Source organism: Melozone crissalis, unplaced genomic scaffold, assembly GCF_028551555.1.
Source record: "Melozone crissalis strain CALT ecotype California unplaced genomic scaffold, PUWL_Pcris_2 ptg000007l_1, whole genome shotgun sequence".
Classification (NCBI taxonomy): domain Eukaryota; kingdom Metazoa; phylum Chordata; class Aves; order Passeriformes; family Passerellidae; genus Melozone; species Melozone crissalis.
Window position 1 is genome coordinate 12,681,229 of NW_026535785.1, and position 22,533 is coordinate 12,703,761.

At 44.7% G+C, this 22,533-nt stretch overlaps 1 protein-coding gene across 5 annotated transcripts in view; it reads left to right on the plus strand.

The window, feature by feature from the left end:
• ZNF423 (zinc finger protein 423) overlaps positions 1 to 22,533 on the plus strand; it is a 281,707-nt gene that overhangs the window by 50,505 nt on the left and 208,669 nt on the right. Inside the window, exon 1 of one of the 5 annotated variants that reach the window (XM_054269387.1) lies at positions 5,830 to 6,226. The exons of the other annotated variants lie outside the window; for them this stretch is intronic. Coding sequence (XP_054125362.1) covers positions 6,187 to 6,226 — 40 coding nt within the window. The 5' untranslated portion in view covers positions 5,830 to 6,186. Of the gene's footprint in view, positions 1 to 5,829; positions 6,227 to 22,533 lie in introns of those variants that run through there. 5 annotated transcript variants of the gene reach the window in all.

Consider the following 22,533-nt stretch of genomic DNA (forward strand, 5'->3'; position numbering starts at 1 on the left):
ACTAACTGCACCACTTACTCTATCTTGATTTCAGACTATTGTAACTTCTTTAACTAAAAGAAAAAAAAATTATGGAAGTAAGAGCCATACACAAGTGAAAAAGAGTTTGAAATTGCTGTGCTTATTAGAGATGTATGAATACTAATATTGGTACACATGGTATGTGCACATGAAACAAGTTCCTAATCCTGTTCCTACCAAAATGTATTTCACAGTGAAATTTCCCCTTCCATTTTCAATGCCCTTGATAACATCTCAATCCCTTTTCACTATAACTTCCCAAAGTTATACTCAGGTGCCCTGCCTGCAGACACCTCTCCTTTCCGTGCACATCCTCCCTCTGCTGCTCTGTAGCCCAAATATAAGGCTATGTCAGTCCTTGCTTAAATCTAAAATGTGGGATGCCAGTTATTTATTTATGTAAAGTGTTTGGAGGCTTTAACTCAAGAGCACCATAGAAACTGGGCTGGTATTGTAGTCGGGGCTTTTATTCAGGTTGTCTGATGAGCTGTGGATGCTGCCTGCCTTTGTGTGCTCCAGCCCCGTGTTTATCCCGACGCTGCCTTTGTGTTCCCTATTTGACATATTTTACTGTAAATAAAGAGAGACACTGTCTTGCAGCTGTATCCACTGTGACATTTGACTCTTTGCTGAATGATTGCATTGTGCTGTGTGCTTTGAAAACATTATCTCTTTTAAGGAATAATCTAGTCCTTTAATAGTTTCCTGCATGTGCCTGTATTCCTTTGCACATCCAGAGAGCTCAGGTGTTCGCTCACCTCGGTCAAACCTCAGCCACGGCAGCTCCTGCTGTGCTCAGGGCTCGTGAGGGTACAAGTGCCTTGGATACCAGGTCTTGGCACTGCTCAGTTCCCATTTTGCCTGGTCTTTTTAGCTGCACCTTCTGATCAGATTGTGCAGTATGGCTTTCTCTGGGATGCGAGCCTTTGCCACATTTTTTAGATATTATGCAGCATCTCTTAATTAGGTCTATTCATATAATATATTGTTTATTATAGGTTGACTCTTACTGGCTGCTATACAATTATGGTGATCTTCCCTCTGCTGCCTGCTAATGGGTGATCACCCTCTTAGTCTTTTTATGTGTTGAAGATACTCCTCTTTTTGACTTTGCAAAGTTTAAATCCTTACTGAGGCTGGCTTTCTCAAAGTAGGCCTGATTCGCTGGGTGCTTAACTCCCATAGTTATTGTTGAACATCCCTTTAATGAAGATTGTATTTTTGTCTTTACACAACTGTGTCATTTTTATATAACTTGTAATTGCAAACTGATACTGAAACACTTTCAAAATAATTCTCTATATTTAGAAATGTATAGGGGTTTGCTCTAAGTACTGAATGCAAATAAATCTATAACTGTAGAGAGGCTGGTAGTCCTGCCTGCATTTTCCAGAGAAAGCCCAATCAGTTTCCTATAGGGCTGCCAGAGTAGGACTATCTCAGATGTCACTATTGTTATGGATAGCATCTTCCTGAAAGTCGTCAGACTTTAAAAATGGTGTTCACTGGGCATGCACGTGGCAGAAGAGAGCAAAGCAAAATGAAATCAACATCTTGAGTTAGCTGGCGTGAAAAGCAAGTGTATGGTTCCCCAGAAAAGGAGCGCATTGAAACCAGCCCTGGTGTCTTTGAGGAGCAGCGTGGCAGTGAGTGCAGGGCAGGGACCACCATGACCCCCCAGATCAGGGCTCGGAGCCTCCCTGGCAGCCTCATGGGGCTCGGATGGCCGATCTGATGGAGGAGGTGGCGGATGCCTCCACCAGCAAATCCTGTTTTCAGACAAGCCATGCTGAGCTCGGGGGGCTCCTCTGCATCTCAGGACTAGTTCCCTCTCACCAGCAGCTGCCTTGTGTATAGTATAGGATCTGTGTCATGCATAATATAGAACAATGACATTCCCAAAAGGGGTTACAAGCAGAGAATCCGGCATCCAAATTGTCCCAGCGACCTGATGAGACATGGACGTCATTCGGAGCTGCGGGAGGGCTCTTGGTTCTCTCCCGGAGAGAGCAGCTCTGCACTCTGGCAGTCTCAGCTTTGTGCTTTTATTAAAATTCCCCAGAATAAAAAGAAAAAGCATCTGTGAGGGAACAAGATTGATAAGAGATTCAAAATATATTTTTATTGCATTCTTAAATTACCATAATTAAATTAAATTATTAAATGTATTTTTATTAAATTAGCACACAGGCTGGTGTCACTTGCCTTAAATATTTTAATAAAGCCTGTGAAGTCTTCCCTTGTTATTAGTGCTCTTGGAATGTATCTATTTTAATGACAATATGAGTTTAAGTTCTGGTGTTGGGAAGAGACCCTGGATGGGTGAACTCTGCATTTCTCTGGGAGGCCCAGCAGGGTTATGGGAGTTTCTTTGCTCAAGAGGGGCTGTGGGACCACATAAACTCCATGTACATGTATCTGGAGGAGATGCACAAGTGATGTGTTGTGACAATAGAGCAGCAAAGCATTTAGGCACATGTTGGAAAACTCTGTGGAGCAGAGATGTACTTACAGAGCAGGGCCTGGAGGAAATCTGTGTATTGCTGGGTTTGAAGATAATAGAGAGGGATGAATTAATAATTATATGTGTGTGTGCTACATTTAAAGTCAAATCTACCTTCCTGCTTCCTTTATCACTGGCTAAAAACTGGGTATTTCTCAACAGATGCCACCATGGAAGGCACTGGTTTTAAGGGTGTTTTAAGCTGCTGTTTTTAGCAACAACTATAGGAGTGAACTTGAACTACTTTCATGGGAGGGGCTGGGGATGCTCAGACCAGGGCTCCACACCTTGCTCTGAACTGGGTAGGGCCTTGCAAATAACCTTCTCACTGGCTCTCTGGCAACAGAAAAGGTAATAAAAAAATTAAAACGAAAATTTATAGATTTCCTGATGAATTTAAAAAATGGAGAAAAGTTGTTTCATTTTAATTGTGTGATTTAAAGTTGTTTTAAAAAATGTAGAAAATGTGGGAATAGAGGGCTGGATGGCAAAGGGGCTTGGGGTGGCAATGGGGCTTGGGAATTACTTGCCAAGTGGAATGTGTAAAACTAAGATTGAAATCCCCTCTTTGCTTGATTGCATGGGGATTTGAATTTGGGTCTCTGAACTCCTCTGAGAGTGCCCAACCGCCAGCACATTCTGGGATGAGAATCTGTCCTGCTGAAGCTGTTCTGCTTTGTAAGAATAATTAAATATTCATTGGGCCAGTGAGAGAACAGAAACAAGTTGATAGCCTGGGGATTAAGCCTCTCCAATAAGACAAGGATACAGAAGTAATTCAGTTCCTGATCCAACTCTGATGCTGAATGGATATGAATCGAGGGTCACGCTGACCAAATTTACCAGGATTCTGCGTTTTTCACCATATACATATCACAGCATTTTTTTCTCCTTGTCAACTTTCCTTATTTCTTTACAGAAACTGCTACCACATTGGTTTTTATAGTGGTGAATCTGTGTCAACTAGAGTTATCCCCATTTTTATTGGAATCAGAATTGGGGCCATGGGCTCTTTAGCAATCCATCCTTGTTCCAGGATGCTTTTTTGAACCCCCAATTTGCTACTTAGTGCAGTGGGGTGGAGGAAGTATACCTTGATTATAGGGGCATTACAGGAAACATTTTTTACTGTATGTCCAGTCTGTGGTGGTGGCAATCTGGAATCACACAGTAGGAGGGAACTGTAAACCTTTAATGTGACATTAATAAACCCAATAGTTTCTGTCAAACCTTAAGAAAACAGAAAATCAGCACTAAACATCTGTTCAAATGTGCTGCTGCACTAAGGAAAATTTTTACAGTTCTATACTCAACTCACCTGATTAAATGACAAACTCATTCCTGAGTTGCTTGGGTTTCTTTTGGTGTGGGGAAAAAGAAAAAAAGGAAGATATTTTCCAGATGGAGCTCACTAGCAAGAAAGCAGCGCCTATACCCAGCCCCTGCACCCCCGTTTGATGCAAGCCCGCAGGCTGGGCACAGCGCTGCGTCCTCTCCACTGCCCTGGGGCCTGGCTTCAGCACTTCCTCTGACACGGCTACTTGCACAGGATCTTGGCAAAAACCCATTCCTTTCGTTCAGGACACCTTCCCTTTTGATGCCCAGATACACGGCTGGACTCTCGTCATGGGCCATCACGTGCCGGGCTGAGGATGCTTGGAAACAATTCCGAACTCGCTGCTCGGGGCACAGTGAATGAACTGCTGGATGCACCTCGTTCTTCCACAGCAGTAAAGGCTCCGTGAAACGAACAAACCCTGTCTAAGCGGGAGAGGAAACTGATGGAGTGTTTATTTTGAGTAATTTCATTCATAACTTGGCACCAAGCGCTCCGTGAGATGACAAGTTCAGATTTTTCTAGAAGCTGCCTTCCCAGTGGGCAACTCCAGTCCTGCTAAATTTAACACCTCAGGAGAGGCAGAGTAAAGTAACTCTCCCTCCCAGCTCTGCACAAACAGGCAGTGGAGGGGTGTGTGTGTGTGTGTGTGTGTGTGTGTGTGTGTGTGTGTGTGTTAGTTAAAAACCGCCCGCGACTTTCCCCGCGGCCGCTGCGCCCTTCGCGCTCGGGGGGGATTTCAGTGCCCCCGCCCCGGTGCAGATCGAGGGCGGCGCGGCCGGGCCGGGCCCGTGTGCGGGGGCTGCGCTCTGCGGGCCGGGCCGCGGGCTCAGCGCCGGCCGAGCCGAGCCGGGCCGGGCCGGGCCGGGCCGGACCCGACGGGGCGGGGGGAGAGGGGGGGCGGCGGCTCCGCGCGGCCGCGAGTCCGGTCCGCGGCGGCGGTCCGCGTTTTGCGGGCGGCCGCTGTATTTCCCGGGCCGTCCATGGCTCGGTGCTGTTGGCTCTCTCTCCGTCTGATCGGCGCAGGCTGCGCGGGGCTCCCTACGGGATCAGAGCGCTCCCCCGCCGGGACTCCACTCCTCACATCCTCCTGCTGGGACTCAGCTACATTTCCAGCCAAGCCTGGCTTTATTATGTGTGTCTGCACTGCAGCCCCAGCAGCAAGATCAGGAGGAGGAAAAGGAGCCAGGACAAAGAAAAGAGAGGGAGGCTGGCGAGAGCTAAAGAAAATAAAAACCCAGGGCAGCAGCGGCAGCAGCGGCAGCAATGAAGGCAGGAGCGGTGCCACCTTCCAGCGAATAACCCATGGAGGCAGCTAGCGGCCCCGGCATCGATGCAAAGAAGCACTTACCTTGTTCCGCGAAGTGCGTGCGTGCAGGGGAAGGCGGCGGCGAGCGCGGCCGGCCGCGGGGATCCCACCCGCCCGCCCGCCCAGCTCCAGCTCCGCGCCGCGCACGGCCGGCCGCGCCGCGCCGGGGACACGGGGCGGCCGCCCCTCGGCCCCCGCCGCCAGCATAAAAAAGGACTCGTCGCCCTCCCCGGTCAGCGGCGGGGGCGAGGAAGGGAGAGGCAGTCGGGGGCGAGCGGGCAGAGAGGGAGGGAGGGGGCCGAGCGCGGCCGAGGGAGGATTTAGGAAAATCGCAACAAGGTCGCACCCCCGGAGCGCCCCGGATTGCCGGGGCCGGAGCTCCTCGTGGGTTTAGACACTGAGTTCTCGCCGCGCGCCCTCCCCCACCCCATAGCCAGGGACCCCGCACAGGGCTCTGCTGCTTTTTTTTTTTCTTTCTTTTTTTTTTTTTTTCTCCTTTAAAAAAATTTATTATTCCGAAAGTGCGAGCCGGACTGAGCCGCAGGGCGCCTGCAAACTTTAAAGAGAACAAAAAGGCGGGTGGGGGCGCGGGCCGGGCTCGCTTTGCGTCGGTAGAATTTGCACATCCAAGGGGGGGGGAGGGAAGGAAGGAACAAAAAAACTCCAAAAAACAAAAAACCCAAACAAACAAACAAAAAAACCCAAGAAGGAAAAAAATATTGCAACTGTTGCGCCCGCGATTTTTCTTCTTTTTTTCTTTATTTCTTTTTTTTTTTCAATTTTTTTTTTTTCCCCGGGGGAAGGTGCCCGAGGGGGTGGAAAGAGGAGTTGAACTTGCCGCATTGCAACAGGCGAAAGAAGTGAGAAAATCAAATAATCGATCCCGCTGCTGCCGCTTCGCCTCGCAAAGTTTGGAGGTGCAGGGGGCGGGGGGGCGAGAGAGAAGGCAGGGAGAGGAAGAGAAGGAAGGGACAGGAGGAAGACGAGGAGGAGGAGGACGAGTCACGGCGCCCGGACATGTCCAGGAGGAAGCAAGCCAAGCCCCGCTCGGTGAAAGGTAAGGCATCCTCCGCCGGCCCCCGCCGCCGCCGCCTGGCCCCGGGCAGCCGCCGCCGCCTCCGCCGCCGCGACGCGGCCAATCAGGGCCGGGGCCCGGCTTGGCGGGGATTGCGAATCCCCCCCCGGTACGGGCCGGTGGTAGCGGAGACCCCCCCGGAACCGACGGCGTGTCCCTGCGCGGGGCATCCGCCCGCCCGCCGCCCGCTCCGGGGCTCTGTGGGTACCGCGGTGCCGGCCGAGACTCGCCGGCGACACGTGTCGCGATAATTGATGAAAGAAGCCGATGGCATCGTTGAGGCGGGGAGGGAGGAAAGTTTCGCGGTGATGCTCGGGTGCGGTGGCGCATCGGCGGACCGAGGAAGGGAGGAATGAGCTCACTCGTGTTTTAGCCAGTTAGCCCGAAATTAATGTTCCTTTATGATTGGGAATAGTAGCGCCGTCTGTTTGCTCCTTCTGTCCAATGCGCGTAAGGGTGGTGAAGGAAGGGGAGAATTAAACCCGATTTGATAGATAGGGGTTAAGAATTTGCTTGGGCTTGAAGAAACAATGGCCAAATTTAGTAACGGCTTTATGAGTAAAGGTTAGACATTAAACTGTGCGTATTCTTCTCCGTGCCCAGCGAAGCGGTGTTTAAAATGTCCTGTTTACCTCCGTAAGGAAAACAGCTGCTGGAGAAACGTAAAGGGAGGGCCGGGACCAGCCCCGCGCCGTACTGCACGCATTGCCAGCTTTTTGACTTTTAAGTGAATGGGTGCGAGAGAGAAAGCGGGATTCCCGAAGCCTTTCGCTCCCAGCCACGAGGAGGTTAGCTGATGTTGGGGAAGGTTTTATTGTCCTCTGCACAAAGCAGAAGTCGCAAACTCAGTGGACCCGAGGCTTTGTTGTAGAAGCACAAAAGGATCAGAACTTTGGATGCCCAGAAGATGAAACAAAAAGTCCAAAGCTTTTGTAATTAAATAAGTCGTAAGTGAACAAAATTAGTGTGCAGTTAATCGACCCGCTAAAGAACAAATTGAAACCCCATGCAGGGCCATTTAATATTATTTGTGAAATATCTATTCTTTAATAGATGATTGCAGTGTAAGTTGTATGTGCTTCAAATGTTTATCAAGTTTTTGTAAAATCGGTCCTTCATCTTTGTACAACCCCCTTAACAATTTTTCCCCAAACTAAGAGCGCCTTTTAGCACAGCATTGTGCTGTGGGGCAGGTTTGCAGCGTGGCTTTGTGACCCTCCGCAATCCTGGACAATCTGCTCAAGGAGCTGCTTCAGTAATTTGTAGATGAATGTTTCAGTCTCTGGCCAGAAGAAAGGGCAAAGATAGAGCTATTTCTAGGGGATGCTCTGAAATACATTGTTTGAAACTAAAAGAATCGCAGTTTGAGAGCAGTGGAGCAGGCCTTGGGTCATGACTTCTCTCAGATCAGGGGATCACATTTAGTGGCCAGGCCTCTGGAGTTTAAAATATTTTCCTGTGCTAAAGTGTCACATTTAACATTCAGGAAATAGTTCTGTGCCAGTGCAAACAGTGTTTGCTCTAGAAGCTCACTTAGTAAGCCTTGACATCTTGTGACATACAATGTTAGATATTTACCATTTATTACTCTTTTGTTTTCTTCCTCATTACTTTTAGGCTGCAATAGCTCTTGCAAGTGGTTGATACTTTATAATGAAATTTTGACTCTAATTCTGATATAGAACTGATCCCTATTTACATGATCACTTTTTATTAATTAAAATAGGTAGCTTACTGGCAAGTCAGCTGAGAAACATTATCCCTGTAATGCAGAAAAATCTAGAAGGTCTTTGCAACAGTGAGCTGGGTGAAGCCCAGTTTTTAAAGATTCAAAATATTTCTGAGGTCTATAGGCACAAAAAAAATGTTTCCAGCTTCAGCAAAAACTGGATGTAAATTACAGGTCTTAGTTTGAGCTGCCTAACAGGGAGTCTAAGAATGAGCTGAATCTGGGTGAAATTCTGGATAATAGGAGGCAGCTCATATGTGCATGTAGGATAAAGAAATTCTTCATTTCTTTCTATTCACCCATATCTTCTGCTTGTAAAAAGTCCGTTGTATACATTTTGTGGTCTAGGGAGCTGGCAACCCAGTAGATTGCCACAGTACACGTTTCCATGGAAATAATTGAGATGTAATAAATAAAGGCACTCTGAGGTCATAGGTTTCCCAATTCAACTGAGAAGAAAACAAGCATAAATTACGTGGATATATGTGTGGCATTTAGGAGTTAAAATAATTTAACAGTTTTCTCTTTTCCATCTTTTATTTCACTTTGTATAGCAGCTTTGCTATTTATTAACCACTACGAGATTTGTGTATCCTTTTTCATTCAGAAACATTATGCACTAAAATAGGATCAGTCCGTGCCTGTGATGAAAGGGATTATTCTGCATGCAAAAAGCAAGTTCCCTGCTCTCAAAGTGGGAGCAATGCTGACTTTAAAGAAGTGATTGACTTTGACAGAAGTATCGAATGTTGACAAGTCTTAGATGCGCGTTATTGCAAATGAAGTGATAGCAAACCCAAAGTGGATGCCAGCACAGCTGCAGGTCAGGTGGCCCCTGTGCTGTATTAGGAGGTCTCAGGTTCAGCCTGGCAGAAACTTACAGTAATTCCTGCAGCTGTAACTCCAGCAGTAGCCCTGGGCTTCCCCCTGACATGGGATTTATGATTTGCAATACAATTCACTGATTTGTTTTGACCATTAGTTTGTGCAAACTTGAAGATGCTAACCTTATAGCTGGTAGTTGGGGACAATGCTGGCCTAAAGGAAGGTGGTTTCACATCAGTGAGAATGGAATAAAAGTGGGAGTATTGAGTCTCTGATGGTTTACAAAATAAACACTTAGGGGACAGTGTGGTGGTAGCAATGATGAAGTAAAATACTTTCTGAAGCTTTACTTCACATCACAGATGAAGCCCATGAAAGTAATTTTCCTCAGCACCGACTCTTGCCCTGTTGCCAGTAACCTCAACTGCTGAGAGCTTTTTCAGTTCTCCATAAGGAAGAGTTATACCTTGCTCAGTGTAGTTAAAACCACGTGGACCTGAACCCCAGAACATAACACAGCTGTCAATGTCAAAGCACTCTGTCTTGTCCCCCATTACAGCTGATATTAACACCGGTGTCCTTAAAGGTTTGTTTGGTGCTGGGATTGGGGGGCACCCAGTCCATCAGGGGGCTGAGGAGGGCAGGTCTTCCTTCCTGCCCTTGGTCAAACTGCAGCTTCCCGTGCTTGGAGGTGGTTCTGGACGGTGCCGTGCTGGGATGTGGGATAACAGCAACCCGTGGATCTCCAGTCCCATGTAATGGTAATTGAGGCATTACTGGACCGCTCTTTGTGGGACTGGGCTCGCATTGGCACAAGGTTTTGAGCATCAGATGCACTTTGGCTGCTGAATTTGACAGTTCTGCAAATTGCTGTCAGCTTGCGGGGGTATTCTGTGCATAAACGTGCTAGTTGGTAATCAAATTGTTTTGCAAAAGAATGCACTAATTAACTCTAGATTTGTTATCCTACTTGAAGTTGCAGAATTGCTGTCATATTTTTTTGCTTTCTGTTGGCAAAAAATGCTGATAGAAACTTTTGATTCACACCCTACCTGCCTCATTTGTGTCAGTCAAGAAGAGAAAAGGGGGGTTGCTCATTACTTCGTTATCTGCAAAGTAAATAAAAATACTTCAACCATTTGCTGAGTTCCAATTAGTTGATTGCTATGAATGATCTTCTTTAAAGGAATGCTGTTTTACCTATCTGCTCATACAAAGGTTTGATTTTGAATGTCTTGTGAAAAGGATTCTCTTTGTCTTGATTGATGTCAAGAATAAAAGCATGATGGTAATATCCCTTTGAAAGCTATTGTATTGTCAGCTCTGGCTGACAGCAGGAGGCCCTCCTAGTGCTATAGATTAGCGCTGTGAAAACACTGACATTTTCTTTGTTATATTGCTGTTGTTCTGCTTGCAAAGTCAATTATACAATGTTGGAGCTCAGTTACAGAGTTGACTGTGGAAGTAACAATGTCTTTCATACTTGTCTTAAAGATATAATTTTCCTTTTTTCCCAGTTGATAAAGAAGAACCTGAAGGTACTGGAACAGTACATTCTACAAATTAAATTTTGACAAGTATAATCATAATTGCCAAATACAAGAGACTTGTGCGATTATCCTTTAATTTTACAGTTCATTCAAGTTTCGGTGGAATTTTATTGATACAGTGAAAGCAGCAGCTAAAATTGATAAAACTCATATCAAATAAGATTACGCTCTTGATTGTTCTTTATCAAGTGTAGCTTTTGGGGGATTAGGAATAATTGGAGATGTTGGTGTTTCATTGTGGGGCTGGTGCCCTGAGAGTGTTTGAATCCATGCAGTATTCCGAGCACCGCCTTCAGGGATTAGCCTGCAGTTTTTAATTTTTGCCTGTGTATTTTGCTACAAGCCTAGCAGCGTTCTCCTCTGAACTCCACAAGTCCCATTTTCCAGCCTCTGTCTCCCTCTGGTATGCTCTCCTGGATGGGATCTGGGTGGTATTTAACTGGTTTTACTGATTGAAACTCCTGCCTGTGTGCAAACACCTTTTAATTGCGGCCTGTTCCCATTGGTCTCAGTGAATATAACGAATAAACATGGCCAAAAATTGGAAAGAGTGGGAAAGGTAGCACAAAACATTTAAATATAAATGGGAAGAAAATAGAAATCTCATCTTTTTAGTGATGCTATGTCTAAAGCCACTGAAGAAGAACAATTACCACTGTACAGCTCTTGGAGAATTCTTTCTATGTTTTTCTTCAAAAATATTTGTGTTCAATCAGTGCAAGTTAAAGAACATCGTTCACTGCTGAATTGCTTCAGATGACACATGCGAAAAAAAAAATCAGAGATGTCTTGTAGGACGTTAATTGTAGGATTTCTAAATTACTATTATAAACTAATAGAGTAACAAAAGATTCTACAGTTACCAGTAATTTGTCAGGATTTATTTTGTTTTTCTTCAATAATTGAAAATTAATGTCTTGAAGTGAAAGCAGATGTTCATGCCATCCTCTGAATTGGATATAAAAATGATGTTTTGTAGATGCGTTAAGCTTGTGTAAATACAGATTTTCTTATCATAGATGTGGCTTTGGCTTGGATTTATCTATTGTTTGGTGCCAAATTAACTTTTAGGTTAAATGTGGGTAAGTGGTTTAAGCTTGGTTAAATTAACTAAATTGAGTACTTGAGGCGGTACCCAGTGATCAATTACTACAGTAAACATTTGAAAACCCTACCTCACCTGCTGGCTTTGTGAATGATGAGACTTTCTCACACTGTAGAATTAATATTTACTTGTATTTGATAGGTGCACTTGTAATTGTTTACTTGGCTATTTTTTTGAATTGGTTGATTTTTATCTTGCTTTCTATTTCCAATTTGTGAAATCAGTTTTAGATGATTACAATGTTTGAAAAATGCAAACCACATTTTTTTGGAAAAAGAAATAATCTCTTGGTCTCATGCATCATATGTATTATAATATTCTCTTACACAAAAGATTATTAATTACCCACAATAATTGAACTGTGTTATAAAATGCCTATATCAGGTCCTCATCATTCCATCAATGTCCTCCGTAAATGCCTCTAAAAAAGCATGGCTATTATATTCCCTTGTATCCTAGTAAATGTGCTGGAGAAATGAAATAGTACTCATATAAAACCTATTAGAGACTCCTGCTAAATCTTGACTGACAAACGGTGGTGGAGGGGAGGGCCTGGCTTTGGTGCATGCATTGGTGGGCACGGACTCGGCAAGTGCAGGTGGGAGCTGGAGCCAGGTGAGGACCAGCTCTGAGCTCTGTGTGCATTTATTCCACATGTTTTAGAGCCCAGAAGTAGATTCTCATGCATTTTCTTTCCTGATGTCCATTAGTAAATGGAGTTTAGTTGCTGGTTCCTTTTTCTCTTAGACAAATCAGGTGATGGGAATTTTAAGTCCTACATCTTCTTGACAACACCTAGATGTACATATATGCGCAGCAGTGAATTATGGTGGCTTCTTGGAGTCACATTATTCTGGGGAGTAGAAGGATGTGCAGGGACTAAATGGTCTCTTGTGACATTTCCAGCTACAGAAGGCTCAGGCTTCGACCTCTTCCAATGGCTTGTTTTCAAAAATGTAAACAAAGGGACCTGATGGTGTTGGAAACTGGGTGCTGCCATTTGGAACAGGCTCACAGATCTCCTTGTGGTGCAGTGGGTTGGTGGATGGTGTTAGCTTTCCACAGAATGACTTACTTCAGGTAGCACTGCAATATCCATCTGAACCTAGCCATAAGTGCCTTCATTATATTGTTTGCACTTGCTTAGAAAGAAAACCTTTTCCTTTCTAGCCACAGATTAGGCAACAGAAAGACCAATTTGTAGAGCTTGTAAATGCCACTTGTTAATCATATGCAGTACAATTATTAATTTTTTCCCTCTTCCCCCTTGGATGTATTAAGTCAACTTTTTAGCTTTTTTATGTAATTGAAATTTGCCCTTTTGTTACCTGGGCATGAATTGTTTTTGAAATATTGTCATTACCCGCCCTGCTGTGAGGTTTGTCTCTTCTGTTCATCCTAATTAAATAAAACATACTGTTGTTTGCTGGTCTCGTGTTGAACTGAATTACCTGCCTGAAGGCTCGCTGGTGTCTGCTCGCTTCTTGTTGCAGCAGCAGCCGTTGACTAACACATTTACTTTTAGATTTTCATTTCAAAGGGCTCAGTTTGTGCAGTGTGACAGGTGAATGGTGAATGCTTTACAGGACTTTCAAGAGCTGAACAAACAGCAAAGGACTTATTGCTACTGCAGCCGCGTGGCAAGTACAAATGTAAGGCAGCCTTTGTGGCAGAGAAGTGTTTCCTTTGCTGCACAGAGGCCACTCAGGAGACCTGAAGGGCTCACTTGGGTATGTTGGGGGTGAAATAATCTCAGTCGTGATCTCATTTAAACCCACCCTACCTGTGTGTTCTCCTGGGCAATTTCTAGTAGGGTTGATCTCGTCTCTCTTTGTAGCATCACCCGCAGTCATGTTCTCCTTGAGTCTGGCACTGATAACGAAGGCTGCTTCAGAAGTGTAACAGTTGGAGTTTCTTTACACAGAAGTTATTTCTAGTTGATATTAGAGAACGTAAACAATGCATTCAGGTTTGAAAGCGAAGCAGAGGGAAAGATCCCTGCTTGTAGAGAAACAGTTTGTTTAAGCCTCTGATAGCACTGCAGAAAATGCATTGCTCACTAGTGAAATCCTGCTATGAGTAAAAGTACAAGAATTAACAAGTCGCTGTACTTGGGTCTCTGTTGGCTCCTGCTAGGCTCTGGAGGTTTGGTCAAATGTGGCCTAATTCTGCTTTCCAAATATTAAAAAAAATTACACAGAGGGCAAAAAGACAAGTTCTTAATATGCATATCCTGGGAAAATCCTAAACCAGTATTTTTACCCCCTCCAGTCCCAAGGCTAATCAAAATTCCTTTGTTTCCACATCTACCATTAAAATATATGCCTCCCTTGGTTGCCTGCTGACTGTACAAGTTTAACCACTCAATCGATTGGACTCACAAAAGCTGCTACTGGCTTTAGGTAGTATTTGCCCACAGGTAATTTAGAGATTGGGGTGAGGATCTAGGCACCCTTCACCAGGTGCTTAAATTTGCAGCTCTGTTCATTTCTTGATGATCCTCACCTGGATGAGATGAGGTTTTTCTGGGTTATTACTGGGGCAGGTTAGCCAAGCATCCACCTGCTGATTGCTGGGACTTGCTTCACCTGGCGGGCAGCTGAGTGTAATGAGGATAAGAAGTCTGTTAGTGAAGAGAGACTTGCCATGTGCTTTAAAAAGGGAGTGGTGCAATGGAGAGGTGAAGTGTTTTGCTGAGTTTGTGGATGGTTTTGCTGTCTTTAGTGTGAGTTCATTAATTCCCCCCCCCTTTGATAGCAATTGGGTTTGGGGTTGTATGTTTAAGTGTAAGTCTAAGCTCTCAGAGTACTTCTGTTAATTGAGGTTTGTGTTGGAAGACTGAGTAGGCTATCAACTGTAGGGTGAAGGCCCTCTCTTGTTTTGTGGTAGTGTTTCTTATAGGCCCTGGTGGGGGTTGGATTTTAGTCTCATTTCTTACACTGCACTTGAAAGAGCAGGAGCAGCTAAGAGATTTGATGAGAATGGTCATTCAGGATCTAATGCTGGAGAGTGTCTCCTGCTCCTTCTGCTGCCACTGAGATTGCTGCTGGGAGGATTTCCAGGGGAGCTCTGGGAAGGTTCAGGGTGCGGAGGATGCAGCAGGGCTGTGGGAGCTCCTAGATGGCACTGGGGAAACCCAAGAGACCTGGGTTGTGTTTAACATCTGTCACTGTAAGCAGGTACAGATTTACATGAGACAGAGTGACTGTGATTCTGCATTCTTTCAATTTCATGTCTAAAAAAATTAAAAACTAAAAGGAGGTAGAGAAAAAACATGGTAGAAAGCTGAACTTCATACTTTGGGAAGTGGAGGTGCCAAGCAGAAATAAATAAAATAAGGAAAGTAGGAAATCTGTTGCTGCAGTTTGAGTATGGAGGGTGCTTGATGATTAGGTGCATAGCTTTGGCACGGAGGTTGGCTTACCTGGAGCTGTAGCTATATTATTGTTAATTTTAAATCTAAAGACTGAGAGAAGGAACAGATCTGAAAAGTTGACTCTAGCTCCATGGAAAAGTGTGTAATTATGCATAAGCAGAAAAAAACCCCACAAAACATGTGAATGACCTAAACAAAATAGCTTTTCTGCTCTTATAGACAGTGCGAGTGCTTTCCTGCCTGGAGGAGTGCATTTGTTGTGCTATATAGTTATTTTCTGTTTAATATAGAGACATTTGAGGACAAGTGTGATTGCAATCATCAGTTCTTGCCATCTCAACTATTTAGGATCATGGCTGTATCTGAACTTGGTCTGTGAGGACTCACAATTGTTCAGGGTTTTGTACAGAAGGGGAGATCAGGTTGGTAACTGGAAAAAGTAGGCTTTCAACACTTACTGTGAGAATATACACAAATGCATGTAGTGTATGATTTGTGTTCATGTGTAAATGAAAGAGAAAGCTTAGAGGAATAGATAATATCTTTTGCTGGGCCAATTAAAATGATTGCAAAATGCAAGGAAGTTTTTCTGATGTACAAGCCGGTCTGCTGTGCTGAAAAAAGCAGCAACATTCTGCCTATTTTGCTTGGTAGGTAAATGTAGCTTTGTTTTAATTTACTTATTTGAGCTATTACTCAGATTTCTGTTGCTTCATTAGATTACTCACAGGAGTAAAGAGATACTGGATTGCATAGTAATGCCAAGCTTGTGTATTATTTATTGCTGAATTCTGTGGATGCATTTTGGTTGGGTAATTTGCTCATGGCCTCCTTTATTTCTAGGAAAATGGCATGCCTTGCCCTTCATAATTTCTTTGCTTTTACTGACCAGACTGTTCCCCCAGAGGGCATGTGGGATGTGGCAGAGTACTGAAAATATCAGGGTGGCGAAGTAGAGAAGGAGGGCTGTGTGTGACTTGCACCTTGTTTATGTTTATACTAGAATTATGTTGAGAAAATGGTCTGTTTCTGGCAGGGGTACTTTGTGGGGAATGTAGTAGGCAACTCTGGCTGCCAAAGTTGTTGCCTCAAAGATTTTTTCTTTTTTTAAAAGATGAAGTACTTTGGTCTGATTCTGAGCGTACTTGAAGAGTATGGTACAATGCATTATGAGCTGTTTTAAAATGAAACTCTGAGTGCTTGTCTTTGGCTCTTGAGTCTTGCCCAATGCTTGTATATGAGTCCATTAACCTGATTCCTATAATTTCAAGCATGTTTTTTTTCCTGCTTGATAACAGATAAGTGATATTTGTTTTAGAACTCCAATTTGATTTATTTTGATTACTATTTTTGGTCTCAAACACTTAACAGAGAGCTTCTTTTTTCATTCTTCTCAATATAAGTACATTCAGAAATAAGCCCGTACATAAAGGTGAGGGTCTGACAACCCCCACCCCTGAGAGGCGCTTGGCAGAGGCGTGGTGTGCCTGGCTGCAGTGCCCCGAGGGTGCTGTGGAGGGGGAGCTGCCGGCCCTGCCTGCAGAGCTGCCAGGCTGCCCTGCTGGGTGTCCCTGGCTGCAGCACGAGCTGCTGCTCAGGGGCCTGGGGGCACAAACCCCCTGCAGCTGGCAGAAGGATGCTGTGTTGGTGGTGGGGCTCTTGATGTTATGCGGGCAGATTGCTCACAAATGGGGTTTGCTGGCTGCTCTGACATGCACCAGGAATTCTCCCAAAGACAAAATGCATATTTTCATAAAGAGGTATCAGAGTTATGTTTTCCCCCTTGCCGGTGGGTCTGTATTCAAAATGTGGCTCCAAAGAAAGTGCACAGAAAAATGAGCTTTTAATTTGTCACCTGCTGCTGTACCACCCTGTCCTCCTTGAGATGCCAAGTTGTAAATGAGGTTTTTGTATCCCCACACATGGCCATCCAAGAAATATTCTCTGTCGTAGCAGTCAGTGGCACAGCTGAAGACATCAGACTAGTGGCTTAAACCCTGCTGCTGTCTGATTGGCATGAGCAAAGCTAATGTGGGGCAAAACCTGAGCACACAAAAAGGCAGGTAGAGAAATTGCTGTCTTCAGTGGCTTTGGAGGTCCTGGCTGCCTCCAGAGCAGGGGCTGCTAAAACCTTTCTGTCCCACAGTGTTAAACGAACAATTGTGCTTCCTTTTACCTTATGCTGTCCCTCAGAGTGCCATTGGAAAACTCCCTTCAAATGAACCTTAGAAAATGCAATATTGTTTCTGCAGGTTTGATTTGGGAGAATAGTGTCTTGCCTGGCTGCGTGTGCTCTCTTCCACCCTGCCTGTTTGTCCAAGCACTGGGGTGGTGCACATGCCAGCTGTAAATTCTTGTCTCCTAGCAAACCTCAAACCACCTAATAAAAACACTGCTTGAGGTAGCCACCAAGAACTTGATTTTTAATTTATGCATAGATGAGGATGGTTTCAATGGAAAATAGCCCAACTGTGGGACAGGCAGGGAAATTGCAATGATGATTCCTACATATCTGTAGCCTAAGAAAATGTCGGTGAAGTCCCTCTAGCAGCTTTGTTTCCCTTTCTATAGCATCTGTCCCACTGTGGAGCTTGGGAAGCTTGAGGATTTCCTCAGGTTGCAGCCTGAGTAGCATTTCCTCCCCAGGCTGCAGCTTCTTTACTTGTTTTTCCTCCTTTGCTGGTTTAGCTCCTTGCAGTTAGGGAGAATATGGCCACAACCCTGGAGGTGTCTTCAGGGAAGGAAAATGGCAGTGGAGGATGGGGCAGGGTGGGCCTGCCTGCTGGGTACTGAGCCCATAGTCCAGCCTCAGCCCCTGCTCAGCCCATGGTGGGAGCTGCTGAGGCCCTGGCAGGGAGGGGATATGGTAATCCTGCTCTTTTGGGATGAAGATGAAGGCAGTTGGCCCCTTTTTTAGAGGGAATTTATCTGCTTCTGTCCTTCTTACTATCTGTTTCTGGCTTGACTTGATTTTCTTTTATTGGCACATCCCAACAAGTTTTTTTTCTGAAGATTTCTTCATTTGATGTTGCCATGTTGGAAAAACACGCACCAGCCCCTGGATTAAATACAATCTGCAAATTGGCATATGTTAAACACTCTGCTCTGGAAGGGAGCATGGAGGTGAACCCTGGCCGGTTTGAGGCTGCCATCACCTACACTCAGCAGTGAAACTGCTTTTTGCCTCTTGGCTGCCTGGCCCAGTCCCAGGGCTGTGCCCACTGCTGCTCCAGGTGAGGGCAGATCTAATGGGGTTCATTCTCCTTCTGTTTCTGGATCCTTGTCCTGCTGCCTTCCTAGCTTCCTCCAGAGCTGATTTGACCTACCAGTTGCCCAGAAGAGTAACCCTGTAGCTCTCTGCTGGCCAATCACAGGTCTGGGGTGTGTGAGGGCAGGGCAAGACTCCTTATCAGTGTCTGAGCTCCATTTTGGGTCAAACCCTTGTGGAAAGAGCCTCAGCTGAGGAGGCTGGCCTGTGGCCCCTTGCCTGGGAAGTGGGGGTGCATGTGTATCTGCAGGGTGCTGACAGGGCAGGTTGTGAGCCCCCTGAGACTGTGCCCAGCAATGATGGCCAGTGGAGCAACTGCTCAAATCCACAGTGAAGCACAGGGTACAGCCTGGAGAAGTTCACTGGAAGTTATGAACAGTAGATTCAAGTTGTACAAGTGCTTGTGCTCTCTGCCATTCCTGGCACAATGCTGTGTCCCAGCAGAGGTGAGCTGGGCAGTGCTTGGTGCTGTGCCCCTGCCGTGGCTGGATGCTGCTCCTCATCCCTCTCTGGATGGGGGTCCAGGCAGGCAGCTGTGCCATGAAAGGAATGCAAAGCAGAGAAGGGCAGAGCTCCTGCTGTGGGCAGGGACAAGGCACCCAGAGCAGGGTTCAGCCAGCACCTTTCACTGCTCCTGTGCTGGGGAACTGCTGCAGCCTTGTGTGAGGCAGCATTGCTGGGGAACAATTTTCTTCTCTTTTCTAACTTAGTAGAAATAATGCCACTAAGAAATTAGGTTATGTATCTCAAGGGAAAGGGAGATTTGTTATTCTGCTTTTAGCTTGCACCATAGACTGTGTCACCATGGGGCCCGCACCACCAAGTGGGTGCTTGTGCTAATCCTGGCACTGAAGTGCCAGACAGTTCTTTGTTGGAGGCTGGTCTGCCTCCTGTGCTTGGGTGACAGGAGATACTGTGGTAAATTCCAGCTCTTTTGGCTACTTTATAGCCTGTTTTCTTAGGGGTGAATTTTCACTATGGTTGACTGAAATGGTACCATGTCCCATGAGTGTCCTGCCCAGGCTAGCTCATGTTCCTGGGCTTATAATGTCACAGTGGCTTTGTGGAGGACAAAGCCTCTGCTGCCCAAAGCCCTTGCTGTCCTGGCCAGCCTGGCCTTTCTAGTTGCAGCAGTGCCTTGTGCTTGTTTGTGTTCTTACTGGGATAATTTCTGATGCAGCAGATTTTGATGGCTTTCCCTGTTAGGAAGGATCCCCCCTCCCCCTACCTTCCTCCCCCCCTTCCCCCCATTTGCTTATTTTTAGTCACATGAAGTAAAAGAATTGGTTGTTCGCCAAGATGAAAAACCAACAAACAAAAACCCCAAAGCAACCACAACATTGTACCTTTCCTTGCTTTTAAAAAACATTTCCTTGGAAGTGTAACTAATGATGTGGGTTTTTCGTAGAAGCCTGTGATTCAGTGTTAAACCAATAGCACATCAAAGAATAAAAGAGACTGGTTTATTGTGTGTTTTCCTATTTAATATTATTCTTGTTCAGATTTTGGAAAACTTTGTGGTGTGAAAACATGAAAAAATGTTGCTTCTTTTAAAGGAGTACAGGAGAATAAGATCTTTAACTCAGCATGCTTGTGCAATAGCATTGGTTGAGCTGCAGTCTGGGCTCACAACCTTACTTTAAAAAGCAAGGTTTACATTTTATAAATATTTCTGCCTCTCTTTTTCTTTCTTTTGCAATACCTAATGTACGCTGTCTGTTCTGCTGTTAACTCCCTGATGCAGAATTCCTAAGTTTGGACTAATAGAAAATTTGGAGGATTCTTCATTATCTGAACCTCTTGAGAAATACCAAATATGTTCCAGTAATTGTGGTGTAGTACAACAGGGAGTCACACTGGCAGTTTGTTGGAAAGGGTTTTTCCTGTAGTTATGAAAACCATACAACTATTAAAATCCCCAAAACTGAAACCACTGGGATTACTCACATACTTACAGTTAAGCGCATGCCTAAAGGTAGATAGATTCAGCATGGCATTTTTGACTGGCATTTGATTCCTAGCTTGAGAATATGAGGAAAAAAACCTCAAACCATTCTTTAGTTGCCTCAGTCCTGTGCAGCCTTTTTTTAATTCTTTATTTACATGCTGGTATATGCTGGGCTCTGGTTCATGACAGAAGCACCTGGGTTTGCTGTAAAGCAAATTATTGATAATAAAGAAAGAAAAGTTTGCAAAATAGTAAGATACTCCAGGCTACTAGAAGAGACTTGTAGTCAGATTTTTTTCCCCTTCTGCCTCTGCCGTGGCTCCTGAAAGAATGAGCATGTGTCAATTTTTTTTTTCTCCCTCTCTCAATGTTTTCTATCTCAGTAGTATGCAAAGAGGATATAACATTTGTGCCTTAGAGAGTAGAGTGAATTTATTAAACACTGTGAGATGCTGGATAGGTGAAAGTGAAATGTAACACCGATGTTATGGTTCAGGTCATAATATTTGGATTTGCTTTGTGGTTGTTTCATTTTCCCTATTATAGATGATGTTTTTCTTGTTACCTCTGTTGTATAAAAGGGAAAGTGATGCTTGATTTCTAGTTCCAGTGTAATGACCTCTTCCTTGCTGTGCAGCCTTTACTGAGAAGGTGCTGGTTGCCTTGCTCTTCTGTCCACAAGGTAGCAATAGTTCCAGCTCTCTGTATTTCTCAGTTTCTCTCTTAAAAAGTTTCTTCTATGAAATATTTTCAATCATTAATGTGACTTTCTCTTGGAAAGCATTGGTGTGTGCCTACAAGTGTACTGATATATCACCCTTAGCAGTTAGTTAGCCCACCTGTTCTTCCTGTAAAACTAAATGCATTTTGCACCTATGAAACTGTCTAAGCAATTTGCTTTGAGCCAAAATTTGGAAATATGAAGGTTGCCGAGGGTAACTAATGAGAAAAATGTTTTTGTTACACTTCTTTAAAGAAGATTCATTTGCACTAGTATCAATATGTGGGGGAATTTAATTTTAAAACCAGCCTCAGCTACTTTGTAGAAAAATATAATGCAGAACATAAACTCATTTTAGACACTACTTATTCTACTGTGTCCCATTAGTTGATGTTTACACAGTGCTTTGAAAATGTAAAGCGCTATATAAGTGCTTATTATTACTACATCATTATTATTCTCCCTCTTGAAAAAAGACCCTCTAGGGAGAGGGAGACTTGCTCTGCATTTCTTCCCTAGTGCAGATCCCACAAGAAGTATACCCACTTGTTTTGGTTTGTACATTCTTCCTTCCCCATTTCCATGCTTTTGGAAAAAAAGCACTGTGTTTTAGAGATTAGAGCTTTTATTTAGTTTATGCTGGGTAGCTACAGCAATGAGAACATTATTTGAAGGCATATAAAAATCTTAAAATAGCTTTTTATTACACTCTGTGCAACAAAGTGAATCACCACCCTGGCATTGGCCCCTGTGGTTTGTGGGTGCTGGGGCCCCTTGCCCAGCCTGGGCACTAAGGGATAAGCAGGAGCCAGTGATGGTGCCCTTTGCTGGGCTCCTTGTGATGTTCCTTCTTCCACAAAGTCCTTCTTGGACCCTTGTGGGCCCGTGGACAAAACCTGGGAGTGAAGGGAGTGCAGGAATGGTGCTAACAAAGCCTGAGAAGAATTTCCCTCCTGTAGAGAGGAAGCACTACAAGTTTTTCTGCAGTACCAGAACTGCTGTTTTTCTTTCTAACCTGTATCACAACAGGAGGACCAGATTTCAGTTTAAGTTACTTTAATCCCCTTTATTCCTTGCCTCATTATAATGAGAATGGCTTTTAGTGGGCAATATTAACCATTTGCATCCTGAAACTTGAGAGCAATTCTCTTTGCCTCCTGTTATATATTCTGTGCCATCCCATGGTGGAGGCTGTAATCATGGCAGATGAAATCTGAAGTTATTTCTTCCTAGGTACCCCTAGGCTTGCGTTGCCATAAGGTGGAGGAGCAGTAACCATAATCCTCCTTTAAGTACAGTGTGGAGTGTTTCACTCCACTCCTACTTTTACCTTTGTTCCACTGTAGTTGGGTGCTTTGGCCCCTGCCTGGCTTCATGTTGGGTTCCCTGCAGTGCAGCAGCTCTGCTTCCAGCATTCCAAGCCATCTTTACAGTCAGCTCCATTTTGGGAAAAGGAACAGAGGAAAGAGAAAGGGTCCTTGAAAATGTGAAGGAGGGTGTAGTCTGAGGATATTGTTTATTACACAGCATAACCTGACTTAGGTTTGTCACTGAATTTGGCCCTTGGTTATGTCACACGCATGGCCACTAAAAATGAGGTCACATCAGCATTTCAGCCTGGTTTCCACCAGAAAAGGGGTTTTACACATGTACCCTTTGCTGGTGGTCCACTCTGAGCTGGTGTCCCCAGGCAGTAGCTGGGGTGCTGGTCAATGGTATATGTGGTCCCAAACCTCCACAAACAACAGCAGGGTGAAGGAAGGAGGG